At 42.0% G+C, this 19439-nt stretch overlaps 1 protein-coding gene across 6 annotated transcripts in view; it reads left to right on the top strand.

Moving 5' to 3' along the window:
* The window catches only part of pdss2 (prenyl (decaprenyl) diphosphate synthase, subunit 2), a 275636-nt gene extending 256765 nt beyond the window's left edge, over positions 1–18871 (top strand). For all 6 annotated transcript variants that reach the window (XM_068027081.1, XM_068027073.1, XM_068027078.1 and 3 more), the window contains one exon: positions 17714–18871. In XM_068027081.1, the coding sequence (XP_067883182.1) occupies positions 17714–17869 (156 nt within the window). In that variant the 3' untranslated portion in view covers positions 17870–18871. The remainder of the gene's footprint in view (positions 1–17713) is intronic.
* Positions 18872–19439: the final 568 nt, after the last annotated feature.

Raw genomic sequence — 19439 nt, 5'->3', positions numbered from 1 at the left:
GAGAAGATAGGTTAATTCTTCATTAGTAGTTGGATGGGTTCTCTTGCTACGTGTTGATGTACTATGCTGTGTGTTGGGGTAGGGGTGCTGTTACGTGGTGGAATCCTACCGGCATTTTTAGGTTTCAGTGAATTAATTCTAATTACCAATCTATGCTCAAATTTCCGTGCTTTGTAACTCTGGTCTCTACGCTTTTCACCACTCACTCCTCCATGATCTAGTGGCCTAGATCTTGTTCTGAAGACCCTTCCAAATTGCCTGTCTGTTTATGAATCTGTTTCATTCTTTTTTACACTTCTTTCAACAAAAGAAAGCTACACCTCGACCATGAAAGAGGTGATTTGTGAGAGATTGGGCCATTCTGTTTGTAGAGGCTGCAAAATCCTGTAAAACGGGATTCTCTGTTTCATGGCATTATCTGGCTTACATATTGAATGTTCAATATAATGTAATGCAAACACTGAGGCATTGAGGCACTTTATTGTGTCCTTTGCCAATAGTAATCTTATTTATGAGTAGCTGGAGATTTTAGGAGGCAGAAGAGTAAAAGATGGCCAGACAAGGCTGGAAAAAAAATGGTTTATATCTAAAACAGATATAAATGATATGTTTATATTACAGCACTGCCTTCAGCAGCAGCACCGGAATATAAATGAGCCAGAGCTCATGGATCCAGTAACACTGAGTGCAATCTACCACATTTCTTTCCCTATGGCAATGATAAATGTATAGAGCTACTGCAGGCCACCATTTTCTTTCTTGCCTTAGAAAGTCTGCGCCTACGGTTTGTGCATTGCCATCCTGTATGAACCTCCTAGTGACATCCACATAGGTCCAGAAAATCACAACTGAAAGCAAGACTTTGGGGCACCAGGAGTCAAAACGCAGACACACACACACACACACACGCACACAATGGCTTGAAGTGAAAGTGTTTCTATATAATGTAAACAGACCCATAAGTCTGACCAGAGCAAATCAGCTCTTACATGGGATACGAATGGAAATAAAAATGGATGAACTGTACTCTAGTGGAGTAGCGTGGCTTTGCAGGGCACAGCATCATTCAGTTTTCTTACAAGAACTGTCCATTCCTGGCAATGACATTGAGCACTGTGATCTCATGGTGTCTGCGGATCTTCAGTTTATTTTTCGGGCAGTCATACACTGACCATGCCAACTAAATTATAAAATGCATGGCTATTTTTTCTTCAATCATTTTTATTGAATGTTTAAATCCCACAAATAAAAAAGCATTGTACACTGTTTATTGAAAGAAGCTGCGACAGATGAGAACATGCCTGTAGACATATATTTCTGGTTAACAATTGTGCTAAAGCATCTTTATTGCAGTGATGTTCTGAAGCTATATGCAGGGCAGTGACTTTAAGGTTTGAATATAATGCCATATTTCTGCTTATTTACACAGGCACTGATTTTCCTAATTTACGGGAAAACTATTTATGCAATATATTTTGACGCTTTTGTGTTTTTGATTATTTCATCCAGATATATCTTGTATTATTACAGAATTAAAATGAATATAAAAGCAATATAAATTGAAGATTGTTAGGGGGCTTTCACTAATTTGCTAAATTTGGGGCATTTTTCCACACAATCTCTATGATAGATATTTTTTAAAATCCTGGCAGTGAACAGCCTCACTCCATGGATGCTCTGGCTCTCTCGTAGACCATGAAATTGTCTTTTCAGTTATAGCTTGGAAACTATAATGAAACATAAGCCTCTTTATATTTGTACAAATCATGCCTTGTTGCTATTAATTACAAATTCTCCTTTTGCTTATACTACACAAAAATTATTGGTCTGTTGTGGCTTCAGTATTTTTTAAAATCTGAAATTGGATTTTTTTTTTTGTAACAGATTTAGTAGTTTAGTTTCTGTAATAAGCTAAATTTTATATGTGCGTTGCACACTCCCTATTTGAGCATCACCATTCTGCGATTCATACAATCCTGCACTACACAATTCTGCCAATAGATGGAGTCTCATAAGCTCCCGGTCCTGCAGATCCCCATACCTATCCCACATCATTGCATTTATATAATGCCTTTAAGGTAATTAAATGTAACAAGGCAAATCACAGGAGCATTATCAAACAAAATTCGATACCGAGCCACACAAGGACACATGACCAAAAGCTTTGTCAAAGAGTTGGCTTTTAAGGATTCCCTCAAACGAGGGGAGAGAGAGAGGCTTCGGGAGTTCTAGAGCTTAGCGCCTAAATAACTGAAGATATGGTTGCCATTGGTGAAGTGATGAAAATCTAAGATGGGCAAGAGGCCAGAACTGGAAGAGTGCAGAGATCTTAGGTTATAGGGCTGGAGAGGGTTACAGAGATGGGGAGGAGCGAGGCTATGGTGGATTTGAAAACAAGAATGTGAATTTTAAAATTAATGTGTTGCTGGACCACGAGCCAATTTACATCAGTGAGACAGAGATGATGATAAACGGGACTTGGTGTGAGTTAGACTACGGCCAGCAGAGCTTTGAATGGGCTCAAGTTTACGGAGAGTGCAAGGTGGGAGGCACACTAGGAAAACATGGGAAAGCCAATTCTAGTGGTAACAAAAGCATGAATAAGGCTTTTAGCAGCAAATAAACTGAGGCAGTGGTAGATGGCGATCTTGGTAATGGAGACAATGTGGAGTCAGAAGCTCATTTCAGGTTCAAATTGGATGTCAAGGGTGTGAACAGTCTGGTTCAGCCTCAGACAGTGGCCAGGGAGGGAGATAGAGTCAATGGCTAGGGAACAGAGTTTGTGCTGTGGACTGAAGACAATGGCTTTAGTCTTCCCAGTATTAAATTGGAGGAAATTTCTAATCACTAGATGTCAGACAAGCAGGATGATAAATCTCTCTGCCTTCCATCCTATCTCAGACCTTCCCTTTTGTTTTTCCCATTCTCCCCCTTTCACTGATCCTGTACTTGCGTAAAATCCATTGCATCTCTAACTTTTTTCAGTTCTGATGAAAGGTTATTGACCTGAAACATTAACTCTGTTTTTCTCTTCACAGATGCTGCCAGACCTGTGGAATATTTCCTATATTTTCTATTTTTATTTCAGATTTCCAGCATACACAATATTTTGCACTTGTGTTCTGATAAATCAGAGGCGGTGGAGAGGTTGAGAGAGGTGGTGATGAGGTAGAGTTGAGTGTCATCAGCATACATGTGGAATCTAATGTGTTTTCGGATGATGTTGCCAAGGGGCATCATATAAATGAGAAGTAGGGGCTGAGCTTAGATCCTTACAGAACTCCAGAGGTGAAAATGCAGGAACATCCTAATGCAGGTTGTGGGAATTTTGCATTGTCCCGAGTTTTTATGGGCAACATCATAGGTGATCTACCAGTATAAAGAATAAATGATGAGATGTATTGGTTTACCCACTAACAAATCAAAGCGTTGTTGAATCACGTGGAACAAGACACCATCATTTGGGTTAAGTCATCTAGTACTGCAGAGCTTTTACTTTTTAACGTGAGCCGCTGCTGAATCATTTGGGGGTTTCCTTCTGAACAGTTTTCTTCCTTCTTCTGACTGATTTAACTTGTTGGAGTACTGCCCCATGGGGCTTAGGTGTTTGGGGCCTGACCAAGAGGCTATTACTGGTGCATGAACGTTTTGTCAGCATACTGTTTGATCATGGATGCCACTGCATAACTCAACCTGTCCTCGCACAAACTCTGCATACTGACTAAACCATTCAAGCGGTATAGACCCTGGGTTAAACGAGAAACCTTCCTGATCTAAACCAGATTACGCAAACCTTGTCCAACTCAGAACTGAACTTTAGACACACCTCCTATACATAAAGAAAAATGCCTATTTCCCCCTGCGTATCACTGTTTGCCTCCAACCCGTATTCATGCTTTCATCACCACTGGACTCAATTTCTCCAACACCCTCCTTTCTGATCTCCCATTTTCCACCTTCCACAAACTCCAGCTTGACCAAACTATGATCACCTATTCCCTGTCCCATCTGCTTATTACCCCAACCTTCCTGACTGGCTCCCTACCTGCCAAATTTGAGCTCCACATCTTCACACCTTCGAGGACTTTACTCCTTTCCATCTCTGCAGCCTCCTGTTACCTCACATTCCTTTCACCCTTGGGTTCTCTGTGATCATTTCTCCCCCCAACCTTTATCCCATTATCAGCCACCTTGGCATTACTTTGTTTCCATGTGTGAAGTGCCTTTGGACACTATCTACATTAAAGACAGTGTATAAATGCAAGGTGTTATTGTAAATCTGCATCATTCGAGTCTTTTGTTTCATTTGCCAACTTTCCCAAATGTATAACCATTGAAAATAGCCACCAAAAATTTGCCGGCTTTTGACAGCTTTTCTCAACAGCTTTATTTATGCTCTGTGTCTCTACCAATCATCTTGCAGTTGATACCTTTGACACCATTTGCCCTACTTGGTTCTGATTAAGTAGTCGAGTTTTCTCTGAGTTCTTGAAGGTTTTTAACTCTAAATTATTTAGAATAAAAACATCTTCAAATAAACCACACCTTGTACCAGAAAGATTGACAGAAAAGAAGTTTCACCAATCTCTCGTGACAGGTAATTCATGACTGGGAGTGCTACAGAGGTCCTTAACCTCACTAAACACAGTCAGCTTCATGCTCCAATCTGACTTACAGTCGTCTTCATTCAGAACTGAACCGTTTTTGACAGTGTGGTTAGGAATTCACTATATTTAATGCTGTGTGACGACGTGGTTGAAATGCAACAAATATTTAAAATTAAATGACATTGGAAGTTTGATGTCACACGTTACTGCAGATTGCTTTGAGGAGACAAATGTCTGAAAAAGAGATCAAACTAGTCTTGATGCAGCAAGCTGTGCTAATGAGAGAGCTTTGTTAGTTTCTAATGAATATCTTTATTCCTATGTGGTTCTGGATGTACTGTATGAAAGAACATGCTCAGCCAGTCATTGTTATTTGAACAGAGGAGATTAAGGGTGATTTGATAGAGGTGTTTAAAATTAAGAAAGAATCTGACAAAGTAGAGATAAACAAACTATTTTCAATCATTGAAGGGCCTAGAACAAGGACACACAGAAATAAGATTAAAGGCGAGTGACTTACGATAGAGAACAGGAGAGACTTTTATTTTACACAGGGTTACAAGCATGTGGAAAGACGATTGAAGCAGAGATGATGTCAACATTTAAGAATAGGTTAAACAGGTGCTTGAAGGAAAGGAAGCTAAACCAGTATGGGAACAGGACAGGAACATGAAATTAGTACAACTGCTACTGTGGAGGATAAACACCAACTAGTTAGGCTGAACAGCCTGTTTCTGTCTTGTAATTTCTGTGTAAAACTACACACTACCACATTGGTGGGCTCATTCTAATTTTTGATATACAGTCATTTTGTTCTTCTACAAATCCCTTCCTATTCTAGTTTGCCTATTAGTGTCACAAATTTGTGCAAACACAAGTGATGGCTTATAATTAGTACCAATAGTTTACTTGAGCCTGATTAAAATGCTGGCCTTTTCATTAAATAGATTTTCTTTTCTATTTTTTGTTTAAAATTTATATGTTCTACGAGTTACAGAAAGAATGATCCACGGGTTTCAATTCAAGCATAGGCTCTGATAGGTTAGCATTAGAAATTATGCAGAAACATAAAATCAAATGTTATTGCACTGACACTGAATTGTTATTATAGGTACTTTCCAAAAACTTCATCCAATTATCAACCATCAGCACTGTTGGCAAAAGAACAATTGCAGAAATTTTTCATATATATTAATGACTTGGATGTGAATTTAAAGGGCATGATTAGTAGGTTTGCAGATGACACCAAAATTGATGGTATAGTGGACAGTGAAGAAGGTTGTCTAAGATTACAACAGGATATAGATCAACCGGGAAAGTGGGCAAGGGAGTGGCAAATGGAATTTAACGCAGACAAGTGTGAAATGATGCATTTTGGGAAGTTAAACCAGGGCAGGACATATACAGTGAATGGCAGGGCCCTGGGGAGTGTTGTTGAGCAGAGAGACCTTGGGGTGCAAATACATAGTTCCCTGAAAGTGGCAACGCAGGTAGACAGGGCGGTGAAGAAGGCGTATGGCATGCTTGCCTTCATCGGCCGAGGCATTGAGTGCAAGAGTTGGGACGTCATGTCACAGTTGTACGTAACGTTGGTTAGGCCGCATTTGGAGTACTGTGTGCAGTTCTGGTTGCTGCACTACAGGAAGGATGTGATTAAGCTAGAGAGGATGCAGAAAAGATTCACAAGGATGTTGCCTGGTTTGGAGGGCTTGAGTTATAAAGAGAGATTGGATAGGCTGGGTCTGTTTTCCCTGGAGCGAAGGAGGCCGAGAGGGGACATGATAGAGGTATATAAAATTATGAGAGGCATAGATAGGGTAGATAACCAGAGTCTGTTTCCCATGGTAGGTGTGACTAAAACTAGAGGGCATAGATTTAAGGTGAGAGGGAGGAGGTTTAAAGGGGATCAAAGGGGTAAATTTTTTACACAAAGAATAGTGGGTATCTGGAATGAGCTGCCTGAGGAGGTGGTGGAGGCAGGAACAGTAGCAACATTTAAGAGGCATCTGGACAGGTACTTGAATGAGCAAGGCATAGAGGGATATGGAATTAATGCAGGCAGGTGGGATTAGAATAGATAGGCATTATGGTCGGCATGAATGCGGTGGGCCGAAGGGCCTGTTTCTATGCTGTACGACTCTATGATTCTAAATATCAATATAAAAATAAGAACTAGGAGCAGGAGTAGACAATTCAGCCCCTCGAACCTGCACCGCCATTCAATACGATCATGGCTGATCTCATCTCAGCGTTAACACCACTTTCCTGCCCGTTCTCCATAACCCTTCAATCCATTACTAATTAAAAATCTGTCTATCTCCTCCTTAAATTTACTCAATGGCCCGGCACTCTGGGATAGTGAATTCCACAGACTCACGACCCTTTGAGAGAAGTAATTTCTCCTCATCTCTGTTTTAAATCTGCTACCCCTTATCCTAAAACTATGACCTCTCGTTCTACATTGCCCCACCTGAGGAAACATCCTCTCTGCATCTACTTTGTCAATCCCCTTAATCATCTTATATACCTCAATTAAATCTCCTCTCATTCTTCTAAACTCCAGAGAGTAAAGGCCTAAACTGCTCAATCTCTCATTATAAGACAAACACCTCATCTCTGGAATCAATCTAGTGAACCTCTTCTGAACTGCCTCCAATGCAACTACATCCCTCCTCAAGTAAGGGGACCAAAACTGTACGCAAAACTCCAGTTGCGGTCTCACTAATGCCTTGTACAGTTGTAGCAACACTTCCCTACTTTTATACTCTATTCCTTTAACAATAAATGCCAGAATTCCATTTGCCTTCCTTATTACCTGCTGTACCTGCATACTAGTTTTCTGCGATTCATGCACGGGGACACCCAGATCCCTCTGCACCGAAGCACTCTGAAGTTTCTCTCCATTTAGGTAATAATTTGCCTTTTTATTCTTCCGACCAAAATGGATGACCTCGCACTTATCCACGTTAAACTCCATCTGCCAAATTTTGGCCCATTCACCTAACCTATCCATATCCATTTGTAAATTTCTTATTTCTTTATTGCAACTTACTATCCCACCTATTTTAGTGTCATCTGCAAATTTGGCTACAGAGGCATACAGAAAAGAGCCACAAGATTGATCACTAGTGTCAAAAGTCTGAGTTATGAGGAGACAGTGGAGAGATTTGGACTCCTCAGCCTCGAAGGAAGTCATGAGAGGTGATCTTGTGGAACTCTATAAGACTAGTTAATTGACCATGGTGTTACACATAGGGAGTCAAGACCAGACTTCTTCAAATTAAGTGAAGCTAGAGGGTGGGGGATAATTGGACTGGGACAGGCAATTAATTTCCATTTTAAACTCACACATTTTACCCTTAATTTTATATCCACTGGTAAGTTCCTGTATCTACATTTAGAGTGGCAATTGCCTGTGTAAACTCATCCCTGCTATAATCATACCCTCCCTCCCTGTTGGCCAGTGCATACTGGCTGAGGGGTGCAATTACATGGTATGTCTGTTGACCACTGTGTCAGGCAATGAGTTTGAGGCAGGACTGGATTTACGACAGGACATACAGTAAAGCAAACAAAGTTTATTTACTCAGAAAAAAGCAAAGTAAATACTGTCTAATTAAAGAGTCTCTTTGAACTGCAGAAAACAAAATTCATGACTGAAACTGCAACAACTTCTCCCAATTAAAGCACGGTGATTTCATAGAATCTAACAGCACAGAAGGGGATCATTCAGCCCATCGTGTCTATGTCGGCTCTTTCAACAAGCTGTCCAATATAGTCCCACACCCCAGCTTTTTCCCCATAATCCTGCAAATCAGTCCTCTTCAAATGCATGCCTCAATTAACTTTTAAATATTCCCATGGAATCTGATTCCATCACCCTTTCAGGTAGTGTGTTCCAGATCTTAACCCATGAGGTAAAGAAATTTCTCCTCATTTCCCCTCTGGTTCTCTTGCCAATTATTTTAAATCTATGATCTCTGGTTACTGATCCACTTGCCAGAGGAATCAGTCTCCAATCACTTGCTTCATCAAAACCCCAAATAATTCTGAATACCTCGATTAGGTCTTCTCTTAACCACCTCTGCTGTAAGGAGAACAATCTCTGCACATAACCTCATCCTTGGTATCATCCAGGTTCCTCTTCTGTCCCTCTCCAAGATCTTGATATCTTTAAAGTATGGTGTCCAGAATTATGCACAATATTGTAACTGAGGCTTAATGAATGATTTGTTTTTGTATTCAATGCCCCTATTTACAGTGCCTAATATCCCATACACTTTCTTCACCACCTTATCAACTTGCCCTGCCACCTTAAAAGAAAATGTGAAAATGCACCCCTTTGCTCTTGTATCCCTGCCATGATTCTGGCTACAAATAATGGTGTCACTATATGCAACCCTAATTACAGTGTGACAGCTTTTAAGTGTAGATATTGTAGATTTTATAATGGAAAAAAAATGACAGGCAATGAATACAGCTTTACTATAGGTGGATAGTTTAGAGTAAAAAATGTAACTCCGAAAGCTATTTTAAATTATGAGAGTAAGACCAAGGGATACAGGTGTAAGATTATAAAAAGACAAATTTAGGACCAAGTTCCTTTTCACACAGAGTAATCAATACATGGAATGGACTTCTGGATAGCGTAGTAGAAGCAAGAACCAATTGGATGCTGCAGTGGGGGGACTTCAGGGTCATTCTAGATGGACAAACAGAGCTGAGTCAAATGGGCACCTCATTTGATTATTTTGAGATTTCTAACTTTTTACAAAAAATCCGATTTGGACATAAAGTAGAACATTTTACAGTCACTTTATTCAATTCTGAATGCCTCAAAACATGGTTATAGTGATAGTGGGCGGCATAACCGTGAACAGATTTAAACACAAGAATAAAAATTTAAAATATGAGTTGTTTAAGGATGAGTAGCTAATGTAGATCAGTGAGGACAGTTTTGATAGACAAGCAGGATTTGGTGCGGTACAAGATATGCACAGCAGAATTTTGTATGATCCGAACTGTATGGAGGGTGGGAGGCCAGTCAGTAGAGCATTGGAGTGATCGAGTCCGGAGATGGCAATGATATGGATGAGGTAGAGGTGGACGATGTTACAAAAGTGAAAGTAGGCAGTTTTTGCGAAAGAGAAAATATGGGGTTGGATACTCAGTTCAGGGTCAGAACTCCCTTTAAAAGGTATGTAAAGGAATCAAAACAAAATGTCACCTCACATTGAAGAGCTGGAACCTGTCACAGCCGCTAAGTACATTGCATTGCTGAACTACAAGAAAGTTAACATCCGTAGCACTTAAAGCAGCCAGAAGCACTGCAGAAAGAACAGCCAGGTGCTGCGCAAATGACTACTGGCAACACCTACGCAGTCATATTCAGCTGGCCTCTGACACCAGAAATATCAGAGGAATGTATGATGGCATTAAGAGGGCTTTTGGGCCAACCATCATGAAGATTGCCCCCCTCAAATCTAAATCAGGGGACATAATCACTGACCAACGCAAGCAAATGGACTGCTGGGTGGAACACTACCTAGAACTGTACTCCAGGGAAAATGTTGTCACTGAGACCGCCCTCAATGCAGCCCAGTCTCTGCCAGTCATGGATGAGCTGGACGTACAGCCAACAAAATCGGAACTCAGTGATGCCATTGATTCTCGAGCCAGCGGAAAAGCCCCTGGGAACGACGGCATTATCCCTAAAATCATCAAGAGTGCCAAGCCTGCTATACTTTCAGCACTGTACGAACTGCTTTGCCTGTGCTGGGACGAGGGAGCAGTACCACAGAACATGCGCAATGCCAATATCATCACCCTCTATAAGAACAAGGGTGACCGCGGTGACTGCAACAACTACCGTGGAATCTCCCTGCTCAGCATAGTGGGGAAAGTCTTCGCTCGAGTCGCTTGAAACAGGCTCCAGAAGCTGGCTGAGCATGTCTACCCTGAGGCGCAGTGTGGCTTTCAAGCAGAGAGATCCACCATTGACATGCTGTTCTTCCTTCGACAGCTACAGGAGAAATGCCATGAACAACAGATGCCCCTCTACGTTGCTTTCATTGATCTCACCAAAACCTTTGACCTTGTTAGCAGACGTGGTCTCTTCAGACTACTAGAAAAGATTGGATGCCCACCAAAGCTACTAAGTATCATCACCTCATTCCATGACAATATGGAAGGCACAATTCAGCATAGCAGCACCTCATCAGACCCCTTTCCTATCCTGAGTGGCGTGAAACAGGGCTGTGTTCTCGCACCGACACTGTTTGGGATTTTCTTCTCCCTGCTGCTCTCTCATGCGTTCAAGTCTTCAGAGGAAGGAATTTTCCTCCACACAAGATCAGGTGGCAGGTTGTTCAACCTTGCCCGTCTAAGAGCAATGACCAAAGTACGGAAAGTCCTCATCAGGGAACTCCTCTTTGCTGATGATGCTGCATTAACATCTCACACTGAAGAGTGTCTGCAGAGACTCATCAACAGGTTTGCGGCTGCCTGCACCGAATTTGGCCTTGCCATCAGCCTCAAGAAAACGAACATCATGGGACAGGACGTCAGAAATGCCCCATCCATAAATATCGGCGACCACACTCTGGAAGTGTTTCAAGAGTTCACCTACCTAGGCTCAACTATCACCAGTAACCTGTCTCCCGAAATCAACAAGCGCATGGATGGGAAAGGCTTCCACTGCTATGTCCAGACTGGCCAAGAGAGTGTGGGAAAATGGCGCACTGACACAGAACACAAAAGTCCAAGTGTATCAAGCCTGTGTCCTCAGTACCTTGCTCTACGGCAGCGAGGCCTGGACAACGTACGTCTGCCAAGAGCAACGTCTCAATTCATTCCATCTTCGCTGCCTCCGGAGCATCCTTGGTTTCAGGTGGCAGGACCGTATCTCCAACACTGAAGTCCTCGAGGCGGCCAACATCCCCAGCATATACACCCTACTAAGCCAGCAGCGCCTGAGATGGCTTGGCCATGTGAGCCGCATGGAAGATGGCAGGATCCCCAAGGACACATTGTACAGCGAGCTCGCCACTGGTATCAGACCCACCGGCCGTCCTTGTCTCCGCTTTAAAGACGTCTGCAAACGCGACATGAAGTCCTGTGACATTGATCACAAGTCGTGGGAGTCAGTTGCCAGTGATCGCCAGAGCTGGCGGGCAACCATAAAGGCGGGGCTAAAGTGTGGCGAGTCGAAGAGACTTAGCAGTTGGCAGGAAAAAAGACAGAAGCGCAAGGAGAGAGCCAACTGTGTAACAGCCCTGTCAACCAATTTTATCTGCAGCACCTGTGGAAGAGTCTGCCACTCTAGAATTGGCCTTTATAGCCACTCCAGGCACTGCTTCACAAACCACTGACCACCTCCAGGCGCTTACCCATTGTCTCCTGAGACAAGGAGGCCAAAGATAAGATAAGAGAAAGGAATCAAAACAAACTAAATGAAACTGCTTAAAGGCATCTTGATAGTTTTACTAAAATTAACATGAAATATGTTAATTAGAAGTAAATAAAAGTAATTGTTTTTAATAGTCATTCAGATTTTGCAGAAGGTAATGTAATTTCTGTTATGACCAGGTGCGAAATGCCTCTAGGGGTCTTTTGGTGTCTTTATCTAGTCTTATTGTAACAGGGTTTAATTTTAAACACACTCTGTTTTGAGCTCCCCCTTTTGTGAATCTTTGTTCACAGCTTTCCAATTATAAGACAAAGAAACCAATTCACACAGGTTTACTGAGGTTTAAAGAAAGATGAAATTTTATTAAAACTTAAACATAAGCTCTAATACGGTTAACGCCTACGGATATACGACATGCCCACGCTAGCATGCACACGCAATACATGCATGCAGATAGGGTCAGAAAAGAGATGGGGAAAATATAATAGAGAGGGGTTGATGCAATATCAGAAGAGTTTCTTGTTTACTGTGCTTCGAGTTCACTTGAATGTCGGTAGTCTTGCTATTCATCGGGGCCCAGTGTTGTTCTTAAACCTTGTTCACATAGGAAACCTTTCTCTCTTTGAGGTTCACGTGTTTTCACAAGATTCAGTTCCGTGGGAAAGAGATGGAGGTAGGCAGGACTGGAGAGGAGGTTCTGTTCCAACCGGGAGCACACGGCTTTCTAAGTTCAAATCCTCTGTTGGAAGTTCAAATTCAAAACCTCCAACAGTCAGTCAGTCATGTGACCAAAACTGATCTGACCACTTCTGTGTATTGAGGAAGCAACAACTGGGTCCCCATTGTTCCCACACTGTCTGTTACTATTCAAATGTCTTTCCACTCAGGGATTGGCAATTTTAAGTTTTAATGTTCATGTGGCGAAATAATGTGTGCCTCAGTCTTGGCAGGTGGGGGGTTTGCCTGACACCTGCACACCCAGGGGAATGAAATACAATTTGAAGGAAAACAGCGCATTTCATTCCAGAGTTTGAGAGAAATATGAGATACAGAATGAAAACCATACATTTCTCTCATTCATTTCCATTCATTCACGAATCTTAAAGCTTTTTAAAAAAAAATGGTCTGTTCTGGGTGCCAGGGTTTCTTTCATTTTCTCTTTTTTTTCCTCAGGTGAGTTATTCGGGGGGCGGGCCCATCCTGAAATCCCTGAGTCATGCAAAGACTTTTGGCTTCCGGGGGTTGGGTGGTTCTCTTTTGCTCTGACTGTGGGGGAGGAATCTTTGTTACTCTCCCCTTTGTTCTCTGGGACACTCCTACCTGCAGGTTTTTGTGCAGACTTAACTGCACTCTCCTGTGACACCTCGTCTATGTGAGGCGTCACCCTCACGGTTTCTGTGTCCCCTAGAGGTCTGTCTTTGTCTCTGCAGGTTCCTGTAATTGCTGTTAACAACTCTGGTGGGGTGCTTCTAGAGTCTGCATTTACATAGGAGGATGTGGGGTCTAATTTTGCACATTTTTCGGGGTTGGTTGACTGGACAGTAGGGGTTGTCATCCGGGATTCTTCCCGGACTTCCTTTAACTGCCCTCTTGGTCACTTTTGCTCTTCTCTTTCTAGACTTTTGCCAGCCATGTGCCTGCCTGTCCTCTTTGTTCTCAGCGGGGGTCCCTTCCAGTTTACCAGCCCTCTGCTGGAGGGTCCTCCTAACACTGGTACAGGACTTAGGGGTGCAGGTTTCACTGTAGTTTGGGGTTTCCCTTCAACCTGGCACATGTGGCAACTCCTGCAGTATTCCACCACATCTTACTGCTGTCTTATACGGGCTTTGGTCTTATACATGTACAGCATGTACAGCCACTGTAGTCTCATGGGCCCTTCTTAATATTTATCCCGGTACCTCTGTGGCACCACTAACTGGTGAACTACTGTCCACTCCTTGCCCTCAGGTCTGTGAGGAGAACTCCATTTCCTCATCAGTAGCTCATTCTTTAAATAGTAGCAATCGGGATCTCCCTCTGCTTCACTTTCAGAATGGGCAACCTGTGCCAACTCTTGCAGTACTGGTTTGGCTTGCTGAGCCTCACCTAGGGCAAATCTATTTAATTCATTCCCTGGGTTTCCTAACTTTCCAAAGAAAGTCTCGGACAGGCAGACCTCATGGTCATCTGCCTGGAATGCCAATGCAGTCTCCCCTGGGGGAACTGGTTTGATCATGGCCAGATCCATTACACTTTCAGGGACTCTGCAGGGGACTGTCTCCTGCCACTACCCTGCATCTCTGACCTCCTGTGGTCTTTCTTTCACTGCAGGGGGGCTACCACCTTCACCCCCGCTAGATCATTATCTAGGAGCAGGTTAACCCCATCCACAGGCCAACTAGGGACAGACAATCCCTACAGTCACCGGTCCTGAAACTAGGTCGCACTCCAGGTGCAGCTGGTGTACAGGTACAGGCATACACTGCCCTCCAATACCATTCACCATCATTTTGGTGTTCACTGCGCACTCTGGGGGAAAGGTCAGGCCTTTTCCCAGTAGAAGGGATCTAGTCACCCCTGTGTCCCTGAAAATTACTATGGGCCTGCTTGCCCCATTCGAGGGATATGGGGTCACTTTCCCTTTGAATACAAAAACCTGATAACTTTCAGGAATCCTATTAACTTATCCTGCATTGGACGTAGTAAGCTTCCTGGGTTGCACTCTAACTGGGCGGCAGTGGTAGGAATATGGGATTAGTGTAGGATTAGTATAAATGGGTGGTTAATGGTCGGCATAGACTCGTTGGGCTGAAGGGCCTGTTTCAGTGCTGTATCTCTAAACTAAACTAACTGCAGTTAAAGCCACAGCTTGTTCTGTGTTTTGCATCTGGCCCTCGTCTTCACTGAGCGGGTGTGCCTTGATTAACCCTATCGGTTTCCCCTTTTAATTTCCAGCAGTCCACTTTTAAATGCCCTGCCTTATTACAATGGAAGCACACAGGTCTCTGGGTCTCACTCTTGCTCACAGCACCTTCCTTTTTGTCTGGAGGAGGGCCCGCTGTGTTTCCTGGTTTCCTTTCTCTGCCAGGACTGCCTAGGCAGATATCACCTTCCCACCCTTTGTCCTTTTCGGATTTGTGGGGGTGATTAGGAAAGGTTCTCCCCTGGGAAACTGACTTATAAATTAAAGTAACCTCATCGGCCAGAATGGCTGCTTGCCCGGCTCCCTGAATCCGCTGCTCCTCTACATGGGTCATTATTGAGAATGGAAGAGTTTTTCAATTCCTCTAACAGGATTACTTCCCTGAGAGTCTCATAGCTGAGCTGTACTTTAAGAGCCCTCAGCCACTGTCAAAAGCCAGCTGCTTGCTTCTTTCAAATTCCAGATAAGTTTGATTGGCATGATTTTTGAGGGTTCTGAACTTTTAGTGGTAGGCTTTGGGTACTAATTCATATGCCCCGAGGATAGCATTTTTGGTCAGTTCATAATTGGATGAACTCTCATCTGGCAACAAGGAATAAACCTCAGGCTTTTCAGTTCGTTTGCAATAAGAGAGACCAGGTCTCAGCTGGCCATTTTAGTTGCCTTGCCAGTTTCTCAAGACACGAACAATGTTTCCACATCTTCCTCATTGAATTTTGGAATTAATTGAGCGCGTTTTAGCAATCTTGTACCCAGCCCTGAATTATACTCCTCCATATTGGCCATGTTTTCACTAGAGTTACTCTGTCGCCCCTAGCTAATTCAAGCTGCCTTAACTCTCTTTGCATTCCTTCCGGAATATTCTTTCTCTTTCTCGTCTCGCTGTCTCGTTCTTTCTCCTGTCTTTCATTTTCTTTGTGTTACGTTTGGAAGGCTCTCTCTTTCTCCCTCTCTCTTTGCTCAAATTCAAGTTTCCTCTGTTCCAGTTGTACCTTTGCTAACAATACCCTGTCGGATTCTGTTTCTAACACTGCTTCTTCAGATTCAAGGGAAAAATGGTTGGCCGCTACCCTTAGGAATTCAGACTTCCTGGCCTTGCCACATACAGTGATCCCACACTGCTCAGCCATTTTTCTCAACTCCTCCATTGACAGTGCTTTTAACTTATCCCAAGTTACTTCACCCTGGCTTGGAGAGCTACTAGCTTTAGTTGCAGACATGTTAGTATTCAATCACACACAGCCACAAGAAAACCTGCTCTTTTTGATTGGGAACAATTTGGCTTCCCTCTTACAATTTCACTCGTTTGTCTGTGGGTAAATTCCCAGATGCAAGCACCCAAATTTCTGTTACAACCAGGTGTGAAATGTCTCTAGGGTCTTTTGCTGTCTTTACCTGGTCTTATTGTAACAGGGTTTAATTTTAAACACACTGTGTTTTGAGCTCACCCTTTTGTGAATCCTTGTTCACAGCTTTCCAATTATAAGACAAAGAAACCAATTCACACAGATTTTCTGAGGTTTAAAGAAGAAAGATGAAATTTTATTAAAACTTAAACTGTAATACGGTTACCGCCTACAGATAAACAATGAGCCCAGGCTAGCATGCACAAGCAATACACACAAGCAAATAGGGACAGAAAAGAGGAGAGGAGAATATAGTAGAGAGGGGTTTGAGGCAATATTAAAAGAGTTTCTTGTTTACTGTGCTTTGAGTTCACTTGATTGTAGGTAGTCTTGCTATTCATCGGGGACCAGTGTTGTTCTTAAACAACAATAATATAAAAGCAAAACACTACAGATGCTGAAAATCTGAAATAAAAACAAGAAATGCTGGAAATACTCAGCAGGTCTGGCAGCATCTGTGGAGAGAGAGAAGCAGAATTAACGTTTCAGGTCATTGCCCCTTCGTCAGAATCTTGTTCATGTAGGAGACCTTTCTCCCTTTGAGGTTCATGTGTTTTCACAAGATTCAGTTCTGTGGGAAAAAGATGGAGGCAGGCAGGACTGGAGAGGAGGTTCTGTTCCAACCGGGAGCACACAGCTTTCTGAGTTCAAATCCTCTGTTGGAAGTTCAAATTCAAAACCTCCAACAGTCAGTCAGTCATGTGACCAAAACTGATCTGACCACTACTTCTGTGTATTGAAGCAACATCTCGGTCCCCATTGTTCCAACACTGTCTGTTACTATTCAAATGTCTTTCCAGTCAGGGGCTGGCACTTTTAGATTTTAATGTTCATGTGGTGAAATAATGTGTGCCTCAGTCATGACAGGTAGGGGGTTTTGCCTGACAGTAATTCTGGGTGTGTTTCTTAAGTCTGTTTAAGTACATAGCTTTTGTTTTTTTAATTGAGCTCTCTGTATCTTGTAATTTTCCAATAACATTTTAAATAAGTAACTTTAATTTTTGCAAAAACCAAGGTTCCTAGAATGTTCCTTAAACACATGAAATTGCTTTAATGGTGTTTTGAGCCAGATAGGATTACTAATGGCAATGTATCTTAAAGTTCCTTATAATGCAGTAAGGGTATTTCTTGGCAACTGTCTGTAAAAGCTTTATTTTACAAGTGAGAATGTTCAGAACCTGTTGATCGAACTGATTAATATGCTTATTTTTCTTAGTTATTAAAATAGGAATAGTACAGTAAAGTAAATCACTGGATGTGCCGGAGATAAATTGGACCTTGTTTTTCTTATATATAAATGACTTATATAAATGTACATGAGTACATATTCTGGACTCGTGTTTTACATGTATACACTTACCCAGATCCTTTATTTTTCTGCTTACTGTAGTTGCATCGAATAATCAAGGCTGGAAAAGGTGTGAGTTCATCTCTTGATTTATGCCATTACCATGGAGACCAAGCATTGGAAGCTCTCCGATGCTTTCCAGCTTCTGAAGCCAGATCAACACTAGAAAACCTTGTTTATGCTGTGACCAAATTCTGACTGGTGGAATTGCAGAGTAAAATCAAACTATTATAAATCTTTGTGGATAAGATGCCAGCAAGGGCTGCTACTTAATCCTTCTTTCCATAAATGAAGAGTTTGTACAATTTGAAATGTCGCAAAGTGATGGAGAAAGATTCTGTTCTTTTAATCACAGTGAAACAAAGCAAGTTAGCAAATCCTTTTCGCCCATCCCCTTGTATGCCTGCAAACAAATTTACAGAAAGGTCAAACAGTTTTCCCTTGTCATGCCAGAAACGCACTGGAGGCAGCAAGGGCAGAAATAATTAATGAGATTTGCTGCTGTGACCTCAGCAAATGGACAGGAAATAAGGCCGTATTGATTGGACACAACCAGGGATGGCGCCACAGTGGTGGCCTGTGGTTTTCCCTACACTTGGAGGACGGGGGTTGGGGGGTGGGGGGAAATGAGACTGCAGGTGTTGCAAGAGACACTTCATAACCTGCCATGATAGATCTGCCATGTCAGAATAATAGTCCGATTTATCACTGTGCAGGCCAATTGTAAGGATAAAGATTTTGCCTGAAGCTGTGCAAACAATGTAGTAGCTTTAAAAAAGTAAATTGTCTCAGCTCATGTTTATGAATTGTGGAAAAGATTGTAGTTTGATTTGAAAATGTCAGTGGAAATTTGCACAGAATATTATACATTGCACATATACAATCAAGATTTGATTTTTTTGCAGCATCTTTTCATACAGTTGATTTGTCTTTAGGAATTTCAGGTTTATTGGGAATGTCCAGGTTTATACCCTCGAGCAGGTATTGCAGTTAAGTGCATAATACTGCAATAGTAAATAGATAACTTGTTTACTTCTTGATAAAATGAGTAAATGCATTATTTATTAATTTGTACATGCCTGTTTTACATCGTCGTCGTCCCCCCCAAAATAAAACTGCCTTTTTGCAATTGCATCTGTCGATGGCTCCAACTAAAGGTTGAGGTATGTTTTTGTAATAAAATGCAATGAGCAAAATGAATCTGTCTCATGCCTACATGTTCTTTTCATTAATCTTGCACCTTTGTCATGCTCATGCTGAGAAAAGCAATTGAAAATAAGTTTCTTTTTAACCCTAGGACTTACAAAAGTCTTGCACAGTGAAGCACACAATGACAGTAGTAGTATATGGGATATCAAGTCTGTAAATTGACACTGTCTCTATTTTGTTCATAGAGATGATTTTTGTGGTTTGCATTCATGCAACCTGAGAGCAACGTTGACAAGAAGGCTGAGTTTACATAAATGGTCTGGATTGCGACTAAGCTACCTTTCTTTCTTCTGTGGTGTAATTACAGCCCAACTTGAATCTGAAGACAGCTAGCACAGCAAGCAGATTTTATTACAAAGTTCACTCAAATAATTAGCATGTTTACTTTCTTCACATTCCTGACAAAAAAACATCTTACCATACAACTCTGGCTGCTTTTGAAATAACTTTTGTTGTTCTCTTGTTCTCTCTTACATTGTTTTCAGCAGACCAAGAAAGCAATTAAGAAAAGTAATTTTCTTGAAAGATAATGTTGGTGCATTAATTTTTGTTTTCCAAC

Source organism: Heterodontus francisci, chromosome 3, assembly GCF_036365525.1.
Source record: "Heterodontus francisci isolate sHetFra1 chromosome 3, sHetFra1.hap1, whole genome shotgun sequence".
Classification (NCBI taxonomy): domain Eukaryota; kingdom Metazoa; phylum Chordata; class Chondrichthyes; order Heterodontiformes; family Heterodontidae; genus Heterodontus; species Heterodontus francisci.
Note: the sequence above shows the minus strand (reverse complement) of the source record. Positions and strands in the feature narration are given on the sequence as shown.